The sequence below is a fragment of the Terrapene carolina genome, unplaced genomic scaffold (assembly GCF_002925995.2).
Source record: "Terrapene carolina triunguis isolate 2854851 unplaced genomic scaffold, T_m_triunguis-2.0 Scaffold58, whole genome shotgun sequence".
Taxonomy (NCBI): domain Eukaryota; kingdom Metazoa; phylum Chordata; order Testudines; family Emydidae; genus Terrapene; species Terrapene triunguis.
The window spans coordinates 42,261,854-42,279,546 of NW_020664409.1; the positions used below are offsets into that span (position 1 = coordinate 42,261,854).

At 41.4% G+C, this 17,693-nt stretch overlaps 1 protein-coding gene across 12 annotated transcripts in view; it reads left to right on the forward strand.

Annotated features, from left to right (window-relative positions):
- The window catches only part of DTNA (dystrobrevin alpha), a 229,987-nt gene that overhangs the window by 111,057 nt on the left and 101,237 nt on the right, over nucleotides 1-17,693 (forward strand). For all 12 annotated transcript variants that reach the window (XM_026661892.1, XM_026661918.2, XM_026661871.1 and 9 more), the window contains exon 3: nucleotides 4,644-4,724. In XM_026661892.1, the coding sequence (XP_026517677.1) occupies nucleotides 4,644-4,724 (81 nt within the window). The remainder of the gene's footprint in view (nucleotides 1-4,643; nucleotides 4,725-17,693) is intronic.

Here is a 17,693-nt window from a genome sequence, read left to right on the forward strand (position 1 = left end):
ATATAACGCTGTCCTCGGGAGCCAAAAAATCTTACCGCGTTATAGGGAAACCCGTTTTATATCGAATTTGTTTTGCCCCCCGGGGGCCCCCCCCCTGCCCCCCCCCCCCCCCGAGCACTGCTTTACCGCGTTATATCCGAATTCGCGTTATATCGAGGTAGAGGTGTATTCTCTTATTTGGAATTCTGAGGTCAAAGTTTACATTGTCTCTTACAACTAAAAAGGCACACTAGGGCGTCAAAATAAATGGAATACCAGTAGTTTTAGCTGACACGTTTACGTACATCTAGAGGGGAATGAACTGATGGATGCACCACAAAATATGGTGAACAGAACATGTATCCACTTGGGGCTGCCAGCATAGATTATCGAGTAGACACAGAGTACTGTTACAAAGTATGGAAACATGAGACAAAGCTTGCAATTTATTGCTTTATTCTCTTTTCAAAGTGCCAACAATATGAAATGTGCTGAGAATTCCCAGAAGGAAAAAACTATAATACTGCAGCTGATCAAATAGTATGAGAAACTATTGGCAATCATTTAGGCAACTTAGAAACTGAAGTTTGATTTGCCTTATCCCCACCTAACATCTTTCATTGTTTTTCATTAGCGTGCATATAAGTAAGGTATTGTTTGTACGAAAGTTTTTGGAAGAACAAATTTGAGACTGGAGCCAAAATTTGAACTGAGAACACTAGATATGTTTGGGACAGAAGCAGAAGTAGTAAACTTCCTGCATTGCCTAGCCAATTCATTTAAAAAAATGTTTTCACCCAACTTATAAACATCACTCTGCAAGCAGCAAAAATGGCAAAATGTATTGCATATAAGTTTGCTCAGCTCTCCTAAATGCCTACAAAATACATATTGGAGATCCTCACTTCTGCACCAGACCCTTTACATCTCGTAAAAGGTCTCTAGTGGCATAAAGGAGCCCTAAAAGCCAGGGGAGAATTTCCCCACTATAGGCACTGTGGGGCCACCTCTAAAGTTGCCTACTGAGGAGCGCATCTCAAGCCCCAGCATAAGGAGTGTGGTGCAGCTGATGGAAGGCGGGGTGTGTTGGAGGTGGGACTAAAGCACGTGGTGCTGAGAATATTCCTGGCAGCACAGTGGACCTGAGTGTAACTTGGAGAGGGTGTCATAATTTAGGCTCCCGCTGCTGTCTAAGTTATGTCAAAAACCCTGGAGCAGTCCAGTAGCCTTTGGACCGCATAGGGGTGGCTTTAAAGACTCATTATCATGCCCTCCCCCTCGACTGTTACTAGTGGCACAGAATCTTGCCCATTGTGTAGAAATTATGTTTATTGACTATGCAATAAGAACATTGTGGTTATAGCAAGTAACTAGGAGACATGATTGCTGAGTTCTCTTTCTGGCTCTCTCACCAATTCACTATGAACCTTGGGCAAGTAGCATAACTTTTCCTCTGCAGTTTATCAGTCTGTAAAATGGATATAACAATACCTACCCCAGAGACTTATAGAAAATTATTTAAGCCTTGTAACAAGACCTTTGAGAGGCACTCCAAAGCCATAGTTGAATGGCACTATATAAATACACTAATATTACTTGGTTTATGTTATCACAACATTGTAAAGAAAAATCTAATGAACCATAAAATGATCTCTCAAAGCACATTTAATAAGATTCAGGTGCAATAACACAGACATAAGACCTTAACAATCAGTTCAAAGTTATTCCCCAATTATCCCAATTCTTATGGGGTAAGCAAAGGTGATCTGTATAGCAATCTGTTTTGTCATACATGGGTGGCTACAAAAAGAGGAATTGGTTTTCTTAATTGGTCCTAATAAAAAAAGGAAAGACTCTGTGTTAGAGACATTGCAGTACCCTGCCTCAGATATTTCAGCTTTCCTCAGTGTTGTCAGCAAAATATTAAAGGAGAAGAGAAAAACTAAGTTTTTTAACAGGAAAGCATGTCATGAGAAAAATCAAAACCTTTCAGGACTTGATGCTAAGTAGTTCAGAGTACCTTTTGCCAGGAACAGATGGTATTAAGACAGCCAACTGTGAAAAGGAACTAGTAGAGAGCACTGGGAGGGTGGTGTGGGAGAATCTGGGCAGCAGCGGGGCAGATGCTGGGGAGACAGAAGAGATCAGTGCAAGTTTGAAATGTTTGGGTCCAGCCAATGCCTGATTGTTCATCAAAGAGTGGGTGAACACAAGCATAATGTACAATTATAAAGCCCAGTGGCAGATCTAATAATGTTGGTATGTATCTCAAAGAAGGGATTTGTGAAACCAGTTAAAAAACAAGATGGCCATATTTTCACTTCACTACACTCTACTGACAGTTTAATTTTACACTAGCTGTATTTGGAATGAACATGAGTTTGGGCAGTCCTTCAAGCAGCTTTGTAGTGTGTAACTCTGTTTTAGTATCTGTTTCAGAGATGAAGTTGCTCAGGTTGATGGGGCAAATTCTCCTCTATTACATAGTTGTAACCACATTCAAAACACAAATATCTGAAAATGTCATTGACTCTGTATTAGTAAAAGTTAATATGCCACATGGTATAAGCCCGTGTGCCACAATTGGGAGTTCTGAATTCTTTTTCTCATAACTACCTCTGTAGTAACAATTGCCTAGTTCTTGTATGACATGTCAGCCAGGGAGTAAATATGTTAAATAAGAAAAAGCTACTCATCTGCCTTTGAGTTTTAAAAAATATTATAAGTAATGAACAATGGCTTGATGCTTGAAGATACTATGTCAGATCCCCACCCTCATTCTGACCCCTTTCCGGCTACTTGGGTGGCACAGAGGGGCTCTCAGTGGGAGTAGACCCATCCTAGTTGGTTCCTACACTACCTCCCCTTCCAGCCCTGGCAAAAGGGAAAAGATGTGGGCAGGAAAAGCATTGCTGGCAGCTGCTTTGGGGACATTGCCAGCTTTGTATATTTAGAGTCTCCAGGGCCAGTCTGGGTATGAACTGACTCCTTGAGGCTCCCACCACAAAAAAACAAATCTCAGCATCAGTGGTGAATGTGGCCCAATCTTTTGCAGTATATTTTTTGCCCTAAACTTTGTCATCTACCAGTCTCTAAGTTCAGCTGTTGTATTGTTTCTAATTTGGTCTTCTGACAATACCTTGTTCTGAGCTGACATGACAGCTGAAGATATTTATTGTGAGCTTTATCATTAAAAATTAAAATTAGATGGAGATTTTCCCTTATATTGGAGATTGGCCAGTTTGTCTTTTAGCCTGAAGCTTGACCAGATTGTTTCTTCAAAACGACAGACAGTGAAGGCTTACTATTCCTTGGCTTTCTTCATTAATGTGTTTTAACCTCCCTTCCCCTCCCCAAAAATAGGCAGCCTTGAAAATGTTGAACAGCATGTGCTTCTATGTCCTTTCTCCTATGTGTACATTGTTAACAAGGAACAGGTACATGTGACGGGATCCCCGGGGTGCAGCCTGGGACTGTGGGACCAGTGTGCCCCTTTATCTCTCCAGCCTGGTCTGTTTCTCACAATGCCTTGATAGTGACAAACAGCAAACCCTCCCCCGCACTCAGCACAACAGCATTTGGAGCCCCACACCCAACTAGATTGCATGAATGTTCCCAGAACCACTCATGAATCATATGGAGAAAGGCACCAGCCAGATCCCCCCAGCTCCCAGGACTGTACCTCAAGACGAGCAGTGCAAATTTATTAATTGGCTCACCACTTCATCAATGGAAAGTGGACATACACCAGAGCAAACCTGAGCAGATTTACCACACGCTTCAGGCAAACTCGCTGGTAAAGATAAATAGTTAAACAAATTTTTTGACTATAAAAGAACGATTTTAAGTGATATTAAGTGTTAGGCAAAAAGTCAGAGTTAGTTACCAACAGAAATAAAATATAAGCACGCAGTCTAAACTCACAGCCCTATTAGACTGGGCAACAACTAGATTAAGCAGTTTCTTTCACCCCACTGGATATTTCAGTCCTTAATATACAGGTTTGTCCCTTCAACCCGGCCGAGGCTCCTCTGTTGGAGTCTTCGGTCTTCTTCTGAGTGTCTTTGTTGCTTGCAGCATAGATGGGGGAGGAGAAAGGTGAAGCATGGGCCCCCTGTGTTCTGTTTTATACCTTCAGTCCCATGTGCTTGGAGAACACAAGTCCAGGCATGTCTGGTGGGGATAGCTGAGTCCCCAGGTAACATTGAGCAATTCCCCTGGTGTGGCCTTATGCAGGTGAGTCATTGAATTGTAGCTCCCTTGCTGGACAATGGCTATTGTTGGTTGTTTGACACCCTGCCCGGGCGTTGGTTACTTTCCTTGCTGTTGTCTCTGGGGAGCTAATATCTGGCTGATTCCCCAACTTACAGCATGTTTTAATGACCACCATACAACACAATTCTCATAACTTCATATGCACTAAAGATATACATATTTACATAGAACAGTGGGTTTCAGCAGTTCATAACCTTTCCCCTGATACCTCACATGGCATGCTTTATATGTAAGATCACAGTTATATATAAATGAGGAATATGGGGGTTACAAGACGCTCCCCCAAGGTATAGAATGTCACAGTACACACGCGACTCACTGTACTTGCAGACATTGTGGACTCTACCCCAGGGAAATGTCACAGCATGTGTATAATTCTCTTCCACTAGGGGCTCAAGATCTGGATCGCATCCGTTTATCCACCTACAGAACAGCATGCAAGCTTAGATTTGTACAGAAGAAATGCAACTGTAAGTATGTCAGTTGTTAACTGCAAGTACCATCGTTAGTCTTACCACTGTAGGATATGTTTCTTCTCCAGTTGAAAGGAAAATATGGATTTATTTTAATGTACAATTAGGAGACACTAATAAGAATGCCTGGGTAATAAAGAAATATAGAATAATTCCATACTGTTAATTATCCTCAAAGCATTAATCCCACCAATGTACCTCCACTAACAGTAACAATGACTGGTCTAAACACTTGTGCTGCCACCAGAAGAGCTGCACTGGAGGGAGTTTTTAAAAAAAATAGATGAAACCTGGGCAGCTCAGCAGCTAGCTCTTTGCTTTGAGGTTGTAAATATTTGTGCTGCAGAAAAATCTGCTGCTTGTGGCCTACAAATCTCAGCGAAAGCCAGTCTGAAAAGCTTTTAAAAGAAAATGAAGAATGGGTAGAGCACTCAGGAGGTTACTAGCCAGGGGTCAAATCCTGCAGTCACCTCTTTAGCATACCTCTCATATTAATAGGCGTTTTTAGCTTAAGTAAGGACCATAGGCTTGGTCCATGGCACAAGCAGGCTGCCAAGTACTATTTCCTAGAGCTACAGTAGTTCAGTCATGCTCAATTCAGAAGGAAACACACTGAACAAAGCTGATGTGATTGTGTTTCCTTACTTTCTTTTATTTTTTGTAATTGTTTGTCAGAGGATGAAATTTTCACTTAATTTCCATGGTAACCACATAACCTGGTCTTGAGCGACAAAAAAAATCCACTGAGTTGATTTTAAATACAAGGATATAATAGCCTCATCATAGGGGAGACTGGATGGCTGAAGGCATTGGTAATGGAACATAGAATAATAATTAGTATTTATGAAATGTGTAGTGTTTGTGTAAACATACAAACAGTAATTCTTTTTATAATAGAATATAGTCTGGCACCTCTCAGTCACTACTTTGAACAAAGCCGGTGAGTGATTAAAAATCAATACCATCAGATTGCTCTTCAGTAACCTGTGTGAAATGAGTTGGTGTTCTCAGTTCTGTTCTTAGTGAATAAGGTATCCAGATTGTAAACGACACTTTCATGACTGGCTCCCTTGTTGGCTGCCTCAGTAGGAAGGAAAAGGAATGAATGCTTATGGAAACTGAAATACGCTTGTGCCCAAAGGGAGTGAAGGAAGAAATGGTCCTTCTGGATAAAGGTTGAGGCACTGTGGTAGGACATTGTGTAGAATATCTGCACTGTAATTAGCAGTGCGGTATAAGTGTACCAAAGGTCCAAAAACTCTGGTCTCTATGGCTGTCAATCTAGCACGATTTATGAGCACTAAGTGCACTTCTAAAGACCGGCCTCAGAAAACAGTGCTATCTTAGGGAGGAGGATACAGTAATGTCTACTGTTTTCTTGTGGTACGCTTCGTGCATGATATCAGGACCATAATGCTAGATAGCTCAGAAGAGTAACAAAGAAGCAAAGGCCATATTGTGTGTGAAATTTTACTTGTATCTGACCTTTGCTGTAGGGGGAATGGATAAGACCTGAGCTCTGAGCCAGGAGGTGGCTGTTCACCTACCTACACCAGGATTTTAATGCAGTTTTAAAACATGGGCACCTTGCTAGGGTGACCAAACCTCCCAGCGGAATGCTCAAATTCCACGTGAAATAAGCATTGATGTGGAAATCAGTCAGGCGTTCATGTGAGCTCCCGATATCGCTTTTCAAGAATTAACAGCTTTATATGTGTCTAGGCCAAAACGCCCCTCACATCCCCAGTTCGATAGGCCTGATCCAAAGCCTATTGAAGTCAATAGTAGCCCTAAAAGAGGCACTAATTGTAAGACGGTGGGTGAACTATGGCTGAGCACATAGTGGATGATGTTTTCCATTTGCCTACGTGGTCACTAACTTATTTTTGTTTTGGGATATTTTGCGTCTAAAAGGTGCTACATAAAAACAAATCGTCTTCTATAAGGAAGGCTGATGGCAAATAAAGGAGGAGTGGAGGAAAGCAAATGAGTTCAAGAATCTTCATTTACACTCCCCATTCAGTTGTATTTCTTTGAATGCTTCCTTTAAATACAGTAACCTAGGATACCTTAACCTTTACATAGCCTATTGAGCTTTCCAAATGAAAAAGGAGTGGGTAGTGATTTATTTTTTAAGTAGATTGTGTCATTTAAAAGCCCTCACTCATATTTGTACCAAAATCCTAATGTATCTAGCTCTAGACCAGGGGTAGGCAACCTATGGCACGTGTGCCAAAGGCGGCACGCGAGCTGATTTTCAGTGGCACTCACGCTGCCCGGGTCTTGGCCACTGGTTCGGGGGGCTCTGCACTTTAATTTAATTTTGAATGAAGCTTCTTAAACATTTTAAAAACCTTATTTACTTTACATACAACAATAGTTTAGTTATATATTATAGACTTATAGAAAGAGACCTAATAAAAACGTTAAAATGTATTACTGGCACCCAAAACCTTAAATCAGCGTGAATAAATGAAGACTCGGCACACCACTTCTGAAAGGTTGCCGACCCCTGCTCTAGACACAGGGATTTAACCAAAAATTTTACCCTTAGAATGAAGGTCTGTGTGAAACTATTTCCTTCTCAAGCTCTTCAGAAATAATTATTGTTGCTCTGAAATGGTTGAACTGTGCATCTTTTCCATTGTCAAAATAGTTTTCCTCTCTCTTTCCTGGACTTTTACACGACTAGAGTGTGCTGTGATTGCTGGGGAGAGAGTTAGATAATTTCCCTGAAACATTTGTAAGCTCTGAACAATGACTGTCCAAGATGGAATATCTAGACACTACGGGCTGGTCCACACTAAGCCCCCAGTTCAAACTAAGGCTTGGTCTACACTAACCCCCCAAATCGAACTAAGGTACGCATCTTCAGCTACGTGAGTAACGTAGCTGAAGTTCGAAGTACCTTAGTTCGATCTTACCTCGTTCCAGACGCGGCAGGCAGGCTCCCCCGTCGACTCCGCGGTACTCCTCTCGCCGAGCAGGAGTACCGCAGTCAACGGCGAGCACTTCTGGGTTCAACTTATCGCGTCCAGACAAGACACGATAAGTCGAACCCAGAAGTTCGATTGCCAGCCACCGAACTAGCGGCTGGGTATAGACGTACCCTAAGATACGCAACTTCAGCTATGCGAATAACATAGCTGAAGTCGAAGCATCTTAGTTCGAACTTAAAGGTACTTACCGCGGGTCCACACACGGCAGGCAGGCTCCCCCGTCGACTCCGCCTACTGCTCTCGCGGAGCAGGATTACCCGCGTCGACGGCGAGCACTTCCGGGATCGATTTATCGCGTCTAGACAAGATGCGATAAATCGATCCCAGAAGATCGATTGCTTGCCGCCGAACCAGCGGGTAAGTATAGACGTACCCTACAAGACTATACCAAGTGATGGTTCTGAAGTGGTTAATAATACAGTCATCTCGCTAACGTTAGCAATTCTTCTTTTTACCCACTGATATTGCTGTGGAGTATGTGCTAAGCAGTAGTGAATTCAGGAGACAAAAGTGAAATGGGGAAAAAATAGTTCTGCTATATCTGAGCTGCTTCATTTAAGAGTGGATATAAAAAGAAAAACTCAAAGGCAACTCTACTCTTATCACAGCTTTTAACAACCACTGCCTCTCAAGCCATCTCTGTTCTTCTTTCAGCTGTGCTCTTCTGCCCTGCCCCCTGAACCAGCTGAAACCAGCTCCACTCTGACTCAGACCAGAGTAGACTTGTTATGAAAAAAAAGAGGCAGTGTGTGTATTTAAAGGGCTCTTTTAAAAGAACTAATTTAATAAAGTGCAGGGAGCTGCAGGCTCAGGGTGTCTGGGGAGCAAAGCAGTGCTTGTTTGGATACCAGAGGGGGCCATGCTGGCAAAGGCAGAACAGAGATTTTATTAATGCCACAATTTTTACGTAAAGATGCTCATTAGTATATAGTAGCATGTGATCCTTCTAGGATATCATTTATGCTGGTTCGCTGTATAATGAACAATCCTATGTTTGTTTCAGCTGTGCTTTATGCGAGCACACATCCACATGCTCATCTCCGTGAATTCTTCTCTCTGCCAATATAAGAGAGTGCTCTGGAGCAGACTACAGGAACATAGTGAGCAGTTTTCCCTGATGATGTAGATATTGTGTAATGGGTGGTGGAGTGTGTGAAATAGCCATGATGTTACAGAGATCCGTATCTTCCTACTACTAAACTATTGCCTAAAAGCAGAAAGTTATAAAAGGGGGAGGAATGAAAAGGAAATGCAATTGGATAAGTTACTTTTCCAAGTACCAATGCTTTAGTGTAGTTCAAATGAACTGCTATATCGAATTAGGTACATTTAGGTGACAGCTAATTTTGACAAGGGAAATATAATATCAACAATATTTAGCAGATATTTTTCAAAAATTGCAGATACTGACCTTGAAGGTCAGGCAGTAAAACTGTAGGAAAATTCTTGCTATGCACAAGTTTTTTGTTTTAAAAAGCTCTCCAAGCACTTGAGCCTAGGGTGAGCTTAACTAAAGTCACTGGAGGGGGGGGGGGGGGGAGTAAGTCATTGCAATTCCTTGTCAACCATGATAAAATCAGATCCAGTCCAGCCTCATTCTTCTAATCAATTCAAGAAATTCTGCATAAGAAAATGGAAAAGATAAACAGAAAAAATTGAAAAATATCTTGATGCCCTTCTCCAGGTTTCCTGTGTTGTATCAACACTTCAGATTTAATAACAATATCCCTCCAAAGTTAACAAGATATTTATTTACATACCTCTCAACTTGCCAGTGTCCAAATGTGGGATGCAATGTGTGACAAAGTCCCAAAATGAGGGGGACACAAAATTGTCATGCAGGAAACTTAATGCCCTGGAATTCATTCCTTTAGTGGAGATAACTCTTTTGTAATTACACTTTCATGTTTTTTTTATTTCTGCTGTAAACTTTTCAACTGTAAAAGTGAGGGGATAACAAATTTCTGAGAGAGAGATAATTTTGGGACTAAAATGAGTGATGTCCCTCAAAGAGTGACAATTGAGAGCTATGTTTGTGTATTACTTTGCATAGCTCCTGTAATCATAGCAGGTAGGCCCTGAGTTATAAAGAATAGCACACAAATTAGATATGCCATCTGCAAAAGCAAAAAAGCCCCATGAAAAGCTAAACAAAATGTTTTGTTATCATAAACTGAAGGACTTGAGATTTGGGCTCTGATGGACTGCAGAGGTGAATGAATTCTACATGTGGGGAAAGGGGTCCTAAGCTGAGGGGTCCTTGCTGCTGATCACGTGGGGTTACATTCACAAAGCACCTAACAGCCATTTTAGAGGCCTAAGTCCAATATTTAGTTCCTTAAAACCACTAGTCAGCTGCCGCCTAACCCTGTAGCACCTATCTTCTCTAGGCACCCATATTTCTGCCAGTGGGCAGTGCAAAGCTGCCTAAGTCCTGACGATGGCAAGCTTGCACCTAGATCCTGGCAGGATTCTCAAACTAAGCGTTTCCCTGCATGTGTTACCTACGGGGCCTGATCCAGTAGGCGATATCAGAGCACACCTACTCTGCACAAATGGAGGCGGCAGTGGTGCCATCCCCTCTACCCCCAGTAACCAGACTGCTCCCCTAGCATGTGGGAGACCTAGGTTCAAATCTTCACTCTGTCTGATGTGGAGTTGGGACTTTAACTTGGCTTCCTGACCTCCCAGGTGCATGCGTAAGCACTAGGGTATAGGGTACTCTGGGGTTTATTTTTTAAATGATCTTGTGCCTTGCGACTCATGAGGCAACTCGGTGTTTGTCTCCATCTGTCTACTGCCACATTTCTTACTCCATTATAGTTTGTTTCCATGATAGCAACCTCTTTCTCAAAACCATTTTTAATATCACATGTTGTCCTCCTCTTTTCCGTCTTCCTCCAAGTGGTATCCAGTAAAGGGCTTGTCTAGCAATAGTCTTTAGACAACCATACAACGTGGCCAAACAACTTCCGCCTTCTTTCTTGAATCATTGTCTGTACAATCTGTTGGCCAGTCCTTTGTAACCAGAGGCAACGCGTAGGGTGACATTTGGGGTCAAGTGCCCCCCCAGATGGGCCTGCCCGAGGGGAGAGAGAGGGGCTCCCTTCTCCCACTGCATCTGCCCCCTGGCACCCTCGGCCCCTGTCCATAAGAACGACCGTACTGGGTCAGACCAATGGTCCATCTAGCCCAGTATCCTGTCTACCGACAGTGGCCAATGCCAGGTGCCCCAGAGGGAGTGAACCTAACAGGTAATGATCAAGTGATCTCTCTCCTGCCATCCATCCCCACCCTCTGACAAACAGAGGCTAGGGACACCATTCCTTACCCATCCTGGCTAATAGCCATTAATGGACTTAACCTCCATGAATTTATCCAGTTCTCTTTTAAACGCTGTTATAGTCCTAGCCTTCACAACTTCCTCAGGCAAGGAGTTCCACAAGTTGACTGTACGCTGTGTGAAGAACTTCCTTTTATTTGTTTTAAACCTGCTGCCCATTAATTTCATTTGGTGGCCCCTAGTTCTTGTATTATGGGAATAAGTAAATAACTTTTCCTTATCTACTTTCTCCACATCACTCATGATTTTATATACCTCTATCATATCCCCCCTTAGTCTCCTCTTTTCCAAGCTGAAAAGTCCTAGCCTCTTTAATCTCTCCTCATATGGGACCCGTTCCAACCCCCTAATCATTTTAGTTGCCCTTCTCTGAACCTTTTCTAGTGCCAGTATATCTTTTTTGAGATGAGGAGACCACATCTGTACGCAGTATTCAAGATGTGGGCGTACCATGGATTTATATAAGGGCAATAATATATTCTCCGTCTTATTCTCTATCCCCTTTTTAATGATTCCTAACATCCTGTTTGCTTTTTTGACCGCCTCTGCACACTGCATGGGCATCTTCAGAGAACTATCCACGATGACTCCAAGATCTTTTTCCTGATTTGTTGTAGCTAAATTAGCCCCCATCATATTGTATGTATAGTTGGGGTTATTTTTTCTAATGTGCATTACTTTACATTTATCCGCATTAAATTTCATTTGCCATTTTGTTGCCCAATCACTTGGTTTTGTGAGATCTTTTTGAAGTTCTTCACAGTCTGCTTTGCTTATCTTGAGCAGTTTAGTATCATCTGCAAACTTTGCCACCTCACTTTTTACCCCTTTCTTCAGATCATTTATGAATAAGTTGAATAGGATTGGTCCTAGGACAGACCCTTGGGGAACACCACTAGTTACCGCTCTCCATTCTGAGAATTTACCATTTATTCCTACCCTTTGTTCCCTGTCTTTTAACCAGTTCTCAATCCATGAAAGGACTTTCCCTTTTATCCCATGACAACTTAATTTACATAAGAGCCTTTGGTGAGGGACCTTTCTGGAAGGTTTCTGGAAATCTAAGTACACTATGTCCACTGGATCCCCTTTGTCCACGTTTGTTGACCCCTTCAAAGAACTCTAATAGATTAGTAAGACATGATTTCCCTTTACAGAAACCATGTTGACTTTTGCCCAACAATTTATGTTCTTCTAGGTGTCTGACAATTTTATTCTTTACTATTGTTTCAACTAATTTGCCCGGTACTGATGTTAGACATACTGGTCTGTAATTGCCAGGATCACCTCTAGAGCCCTTTTTAAATATTGGCATAACATTAGCTATCTTCCAGTCATTGGGTACAGAAGCAGATTTAAAGGACAAGTTACAAGCCCTAGTTAATAGTTCCGCAACTTCACATTTGAGTACTTTCAGAACTCTTGGGTGAATGCCATCTGGTCCCGGTGACTTGTTAAGATTAAGTTTATCAATTAATTCCAAAACCTCCTCTAGTGACACTTCAATCTGTGACAGTTCCTCAGATTTGTCACCTACAAAAGCCGGCTCAGGTTTGGGAATCTCCTCCCTAACATCCTCAGCCGTGAAGACTGAAGCAAAGAATTCGTTTAGTTTCTCCACAATGACTTTATCGTCTTTAAGCGCTCCTTTTGTATCTCAATCATCCAGGGGCCCCACTGGTTGTTTAGCAGGCTTCCTGCTTCTGATGTGCTTAAAAAACAGTTTGTTATTACCTTTGGAGTTTTTGGCTAGCTGTTCTTCAAACTCCTCTTTGGCTTTTCTTATTACATTTTTACACTTAATTTGGCAGTGTTTATACTGCTTTCTATTTACCTCACTAGGATTTGACTTCCACTTTTTAAAAGATGCTTTTTATCTCTCACTGCTTCTTTTACATGGTTGTTAAGCCACGGTGGCTCTTTTTTAGTTCTTTTACTATGTTTCTTAATTTGGGGTATACATTTAAGTTGGGCCTCTATTATGGAGTCTTTAAAAAGCATGTCCATGCAGCTTGCAGGGATTTCACTTTAGTCACTGTACCTCTTAATTTCTGTTTAACCCCCTCATTTTTGCATAGTTCCCCTTTTTTAAATTAAATGCCACAGTGTTGGGCTGTTGAGATGTTCTTCCCACCACAGGGATGTTAAATGTTGTTATATTATGGTCACTATTTCCAAGCGGCCCTGTTATAGTTACCTCTTGGATCAGCTCCTGCACTCCACTCAGGACTAAATCGAGAGTTGCCTCTCCCCTTGTGGGTTCCCGTACCAGCTGCTCCAAGAAGCAGTCATTTAAAGTATCGAGAAATTTTGTCTCTGCATTTCGTCCTGAGGTGTGACAGTTCCAGTGGTGGCCATTAAAAGAAAACACCCAACATTTACCCACAGTAGCATCTGATATACCACAGTTCTCTCCTATTCCATTGTCTCGTAACTATGGATAAATGTTGAGTTTCTAGTGGCACCCTCTCTGTAAGAATTTCAAACACACTTTACTCACCAGCTGTTATTCTATCAAGCATATCCATATTCATGAACTTTTAAAAAGACAGATTTTTTTTAAGACACTTTGGAATAGTTTCAGGATATTGTGCTGCCAGTGAATAACTTACGGATGTAAATCTCCATGAAGTATTTGGCTGCAGTGATTGTGCTAAAATAAATCCTCATGAACTTCTGATTAAAAAACTAGAGCATGTGTACAATCTATACACCCCTTTCTCTCCCCTTCTCCCCACTCCAAAAGACTAGAAACTCACAAGGCACTAGGCTGTCTTATGGAGCATTAGGTCCCTGACTAAATACCTGGAAAAAACAAAAGAGCACCTGAAAGCACTAAGTTTGTGAATAGTTTAGAACTTCACAGATGCCAGCTCTCACAATTTTATCATGAGTCTCATGATATTTCAAATTCTTCTTAAAGTCTCATCTCTTGGTGTCATGTGAATGTGTAAGAATCTGTTGTTTCTTTAAAATATAATAAAAAAAAACCCTGGAGTTTCTAGCCATCGTGGTTACAAAGAAAAGTTACATTTTCAAACCTAAGCATACCATACAGGCTCACAAAAGACCCAAAATGTTTTGCTTTGTTTTTACATTTCATGATTTTTAAGTAAAAACAACAAGGAGTCCGGTGGCACCTTAAAGACTAACAGATTTATTTGGGCATAAGCTTTCATGGGTAAAAAAGCCACTTCTTCAGATGCGTGGAGTGAAAGTTACAGATGCAGGCATTATTATACTGACACATGAAGAGAAGGGAGTTACCTCACAAGTGCAGAACCAGTGTTGACAGGGCCAATTCGATCAGGGTGGATGCAGTCCACTCCCAATAATTGAGGTGGTGTCAATTCCAGGAGAGGCAAAGCTGCTTTTGTAGTGAGCCAGCCACTCCCAGTCCCTATTCAAGCCCAAATTAATGGTGTTAAATTTGCAAATGCATTTTAGTTCTGATTTTAAAGTGAATCTTGTTATTTTTAGAGGCCTGACTCACAATTTTTCAAAGAGTTTGGATTGGCAACACTGGTCAATGTAGTGATTAAAGATTCAGGATTCAGACTGGACTCCCAGGAAAGAAACTTTCAAATTCCAACAAGGTAGACCTTTTGGGTTTCTCATGGGAGGTACACTGAATACCTGCAGTTTACTTTCTCTGTGGGTATAGATGTCTCTTACTCAAAGAGTAAGACCCTGCAGCCAGAGGTCCTACTTGCTCAATATAGACATATTACAGCTCCCATGGCATTTTGTTAAAAATGAAGTGCTTAGACCAAAGAGAAGGGTTTTTGCTCTTAGTAGAAGTCAGGCATGAGAGACAATGCTCTGGAGTTCTAGCTGTTGGTGGAGGAAGATCTCATGACAGGCTGCCCTGAAGCCTGCTGCAATGATTCTCAACCTGACAAGGTCCACATGGGATGCAATACATGACAGAGACTCATAATGAGGGACACAAAAATATTATTCATACAGGAAACGTAAATGCTGCAGGATTCATTTCTTTTATATGGATATCTCTATAATCAGAGTTTCTTGTTCCTTTATTTCCATGGTAAATATTTTTAACCAGAACAATGAGGGGGAAACCAAGTTTGTGTGGAATGCAGGTAACATCAGAAGTAAAATGAGAGGCATTTAAGAGTTATGGCTGGCTACACATTACACAGCAAGCCTGACTTGCACGTTTGCACAAACAGCATCACATAGTTTGATACCCAAATTGTCAATTTCTAGCACTGGCTTGATAATATCAGGTTGAGCACAGTTTGCTATAATGCCAGACTGAAAATCCTGGCACAGGGCGAGAGGGGCTTCCACCAAAATATCTGAAATTAGTACGTTTACAGGCAATTCTATTTCAATTCCAGATATGGAATTATTCTATATTAGGAGAGTGAATCATTAGCCTAACTTAAACTAAACTTAAAATGGCAGGTCAGATCAAAAGGGGGCCAAAAGCAAGCTGATTTGACTACGTGCCTCTTAGGGGTAACTATTTGAACACAGTGGAAGGAAGAGGAAAAGAGGTATTAGCATAGAAGCATGGAAATTAGCACGGTCACCATCACAGTCACTGGCAGCAGCTCCATCCATATGAAAACAGTTGTAATATGCTTCAGAGCAGACAAAGCGAAAAAATCTTTTACGCAGAAGAAAATAGAAGGGGAAAAAACAAAACTGTGAAAACCCAATGTGTTGGATTTAAAATCAGAGAAATGAGCTCCCTATTTGTCTACTTTAATTAAGCCCCATATTACAATAATCAGCATGGCTTTAAATTTAAGGCTTTCAACTGCCAATGGTTTATTCTGATCTAGGGAAATCAGCAGCATTTGCTTTTTCTGCAGGCATGGAATAATCTCTCAACATGCTGAGCAAAGTCCATCAAGGACGGCAACAGCTTGCCAGCTGTACAGTCCTGTATTGCTCAGTTATGTTTAATTGTATAATGTTTTTTTATTATGATATGTTACGTTCCACTGCTGCTGCCTCTGTGGCCTAGAGGGAATGTGTTTGTGAGCATGATATTTCATCTCAGGGTGCTTTTCTGTATAAACAAATCACTTTTTAATACATGCAACAAAAACAAATATTAAAAACAAACACTCTACAAAGATACCCCAGTATCAAACTAACTAAACAAAGACAATGTATGGTCATGCCCCATCAATTTCAGTGCTATGGAGAACACGCCATATATTCGGCAGTGGTGGTTAGTCACTTGTCCGCCCCAGTTTAGGGGTCTCAGCACTTGTCTAGAGACTGAAAGTTATGACTAAAATACTAGCTACAACTCACACCCGATAAGGCAGAAGTGATCCTGATGTAGTAGTGGGGAACATTTAGTGGTCTGGGTGGAGCACTGTCTTTGCTCTCTTTTGAGGGTGTGTATCTACCTCTCACAAGCCTATCTTGAGTCCAGTTGAATCCTCTGCTGCTCCTAGACTCTTCCATAGCAGCAATGGTCCACAATGGCTTACAAATTCTGCAGCTGGCCCAGAGATTGCCAATCTCATAATACTTACCCATACTTTTGCCATCTCCACTCTTGACTCTGGTAGTGAGCGTTACTTACTTTAAGCCCACCCATAAATTGCAGTGAGTGAGGAATTCACTTGACCACCTCTTGAATGTATAGGCTACTGTGAGTATGTAACACTTTGCTCAAGCTTCTTCACTGGCTTTCTGTTTGCTGCAAGGTGAAGTTCAATTCAATTCAATTAAAAGCATGGAATAATCTAGAACTCTATTACTGTAGATCACATCTTTATCTTGAGATGTCTGATTGAGAAAGGGCTAGCAATCCAGAGAAGATTAGTCTTGAACTTCATAGATTTCACCAAAGCTTTTGACTGCATTCACAGAGTCACTGTGGAACATCTTACAACAATATGGGCTTCCTAGAAAGACAGTGTCACTAGTCAAGACGCTGTTCAGAGGCTCAAAATGCTGTGCAAAGACAGAAAGTGGAGAGACTGATTTATTTGATATCATCACTGGGGTACAGCAGGGTTAGTTTTATCATCCCCTCTTTTCCACATTGTGATAGATTATGTGTTGCAAAGAGTAACATCAAAGGAAGATACAGGAGTTAGGTGGAGTAGAGGAAAACTTCAAGATCTTGACTTGGCAGATGACATTGGTCTGTTGGACAAAGATGATGATGATGCCATGAAAAAGACCACTATCAACATTAAATGTGAGGCTGCCCCGCAAACAGGATTAAGAAACAGCCAAGAGAAAACATAAGTCGTTATTGTTGAAAGAGTAGTCAGCAATGACGGTGCGTATGTGACTGATAGTGAAGAATACAGCATGGTTAAGAAGTCTGTATATCATGGAAGCATAATCAGTGCTGATGGCCAACTCCATAAGGAGATCAAAGCAAGAACTGGGAAGGCAAGTGGAGCTTTTTTGAGACCGGTAAATATTTTGAAAAATAAGGAAATTAACATAAGAATCAAGATAAAGTTATGTAATGTCATTCTGATACCAACATGATTATATGCTTCTGAAACTTGGCAAATGCTAGAAGCCCACAACAGGAAATGTAACGCATTGCATCAGAGATGCTTGTGGAGAATATTTGGCATCTGCTGGTGGGATAAAGTAACTAATGCTGATATG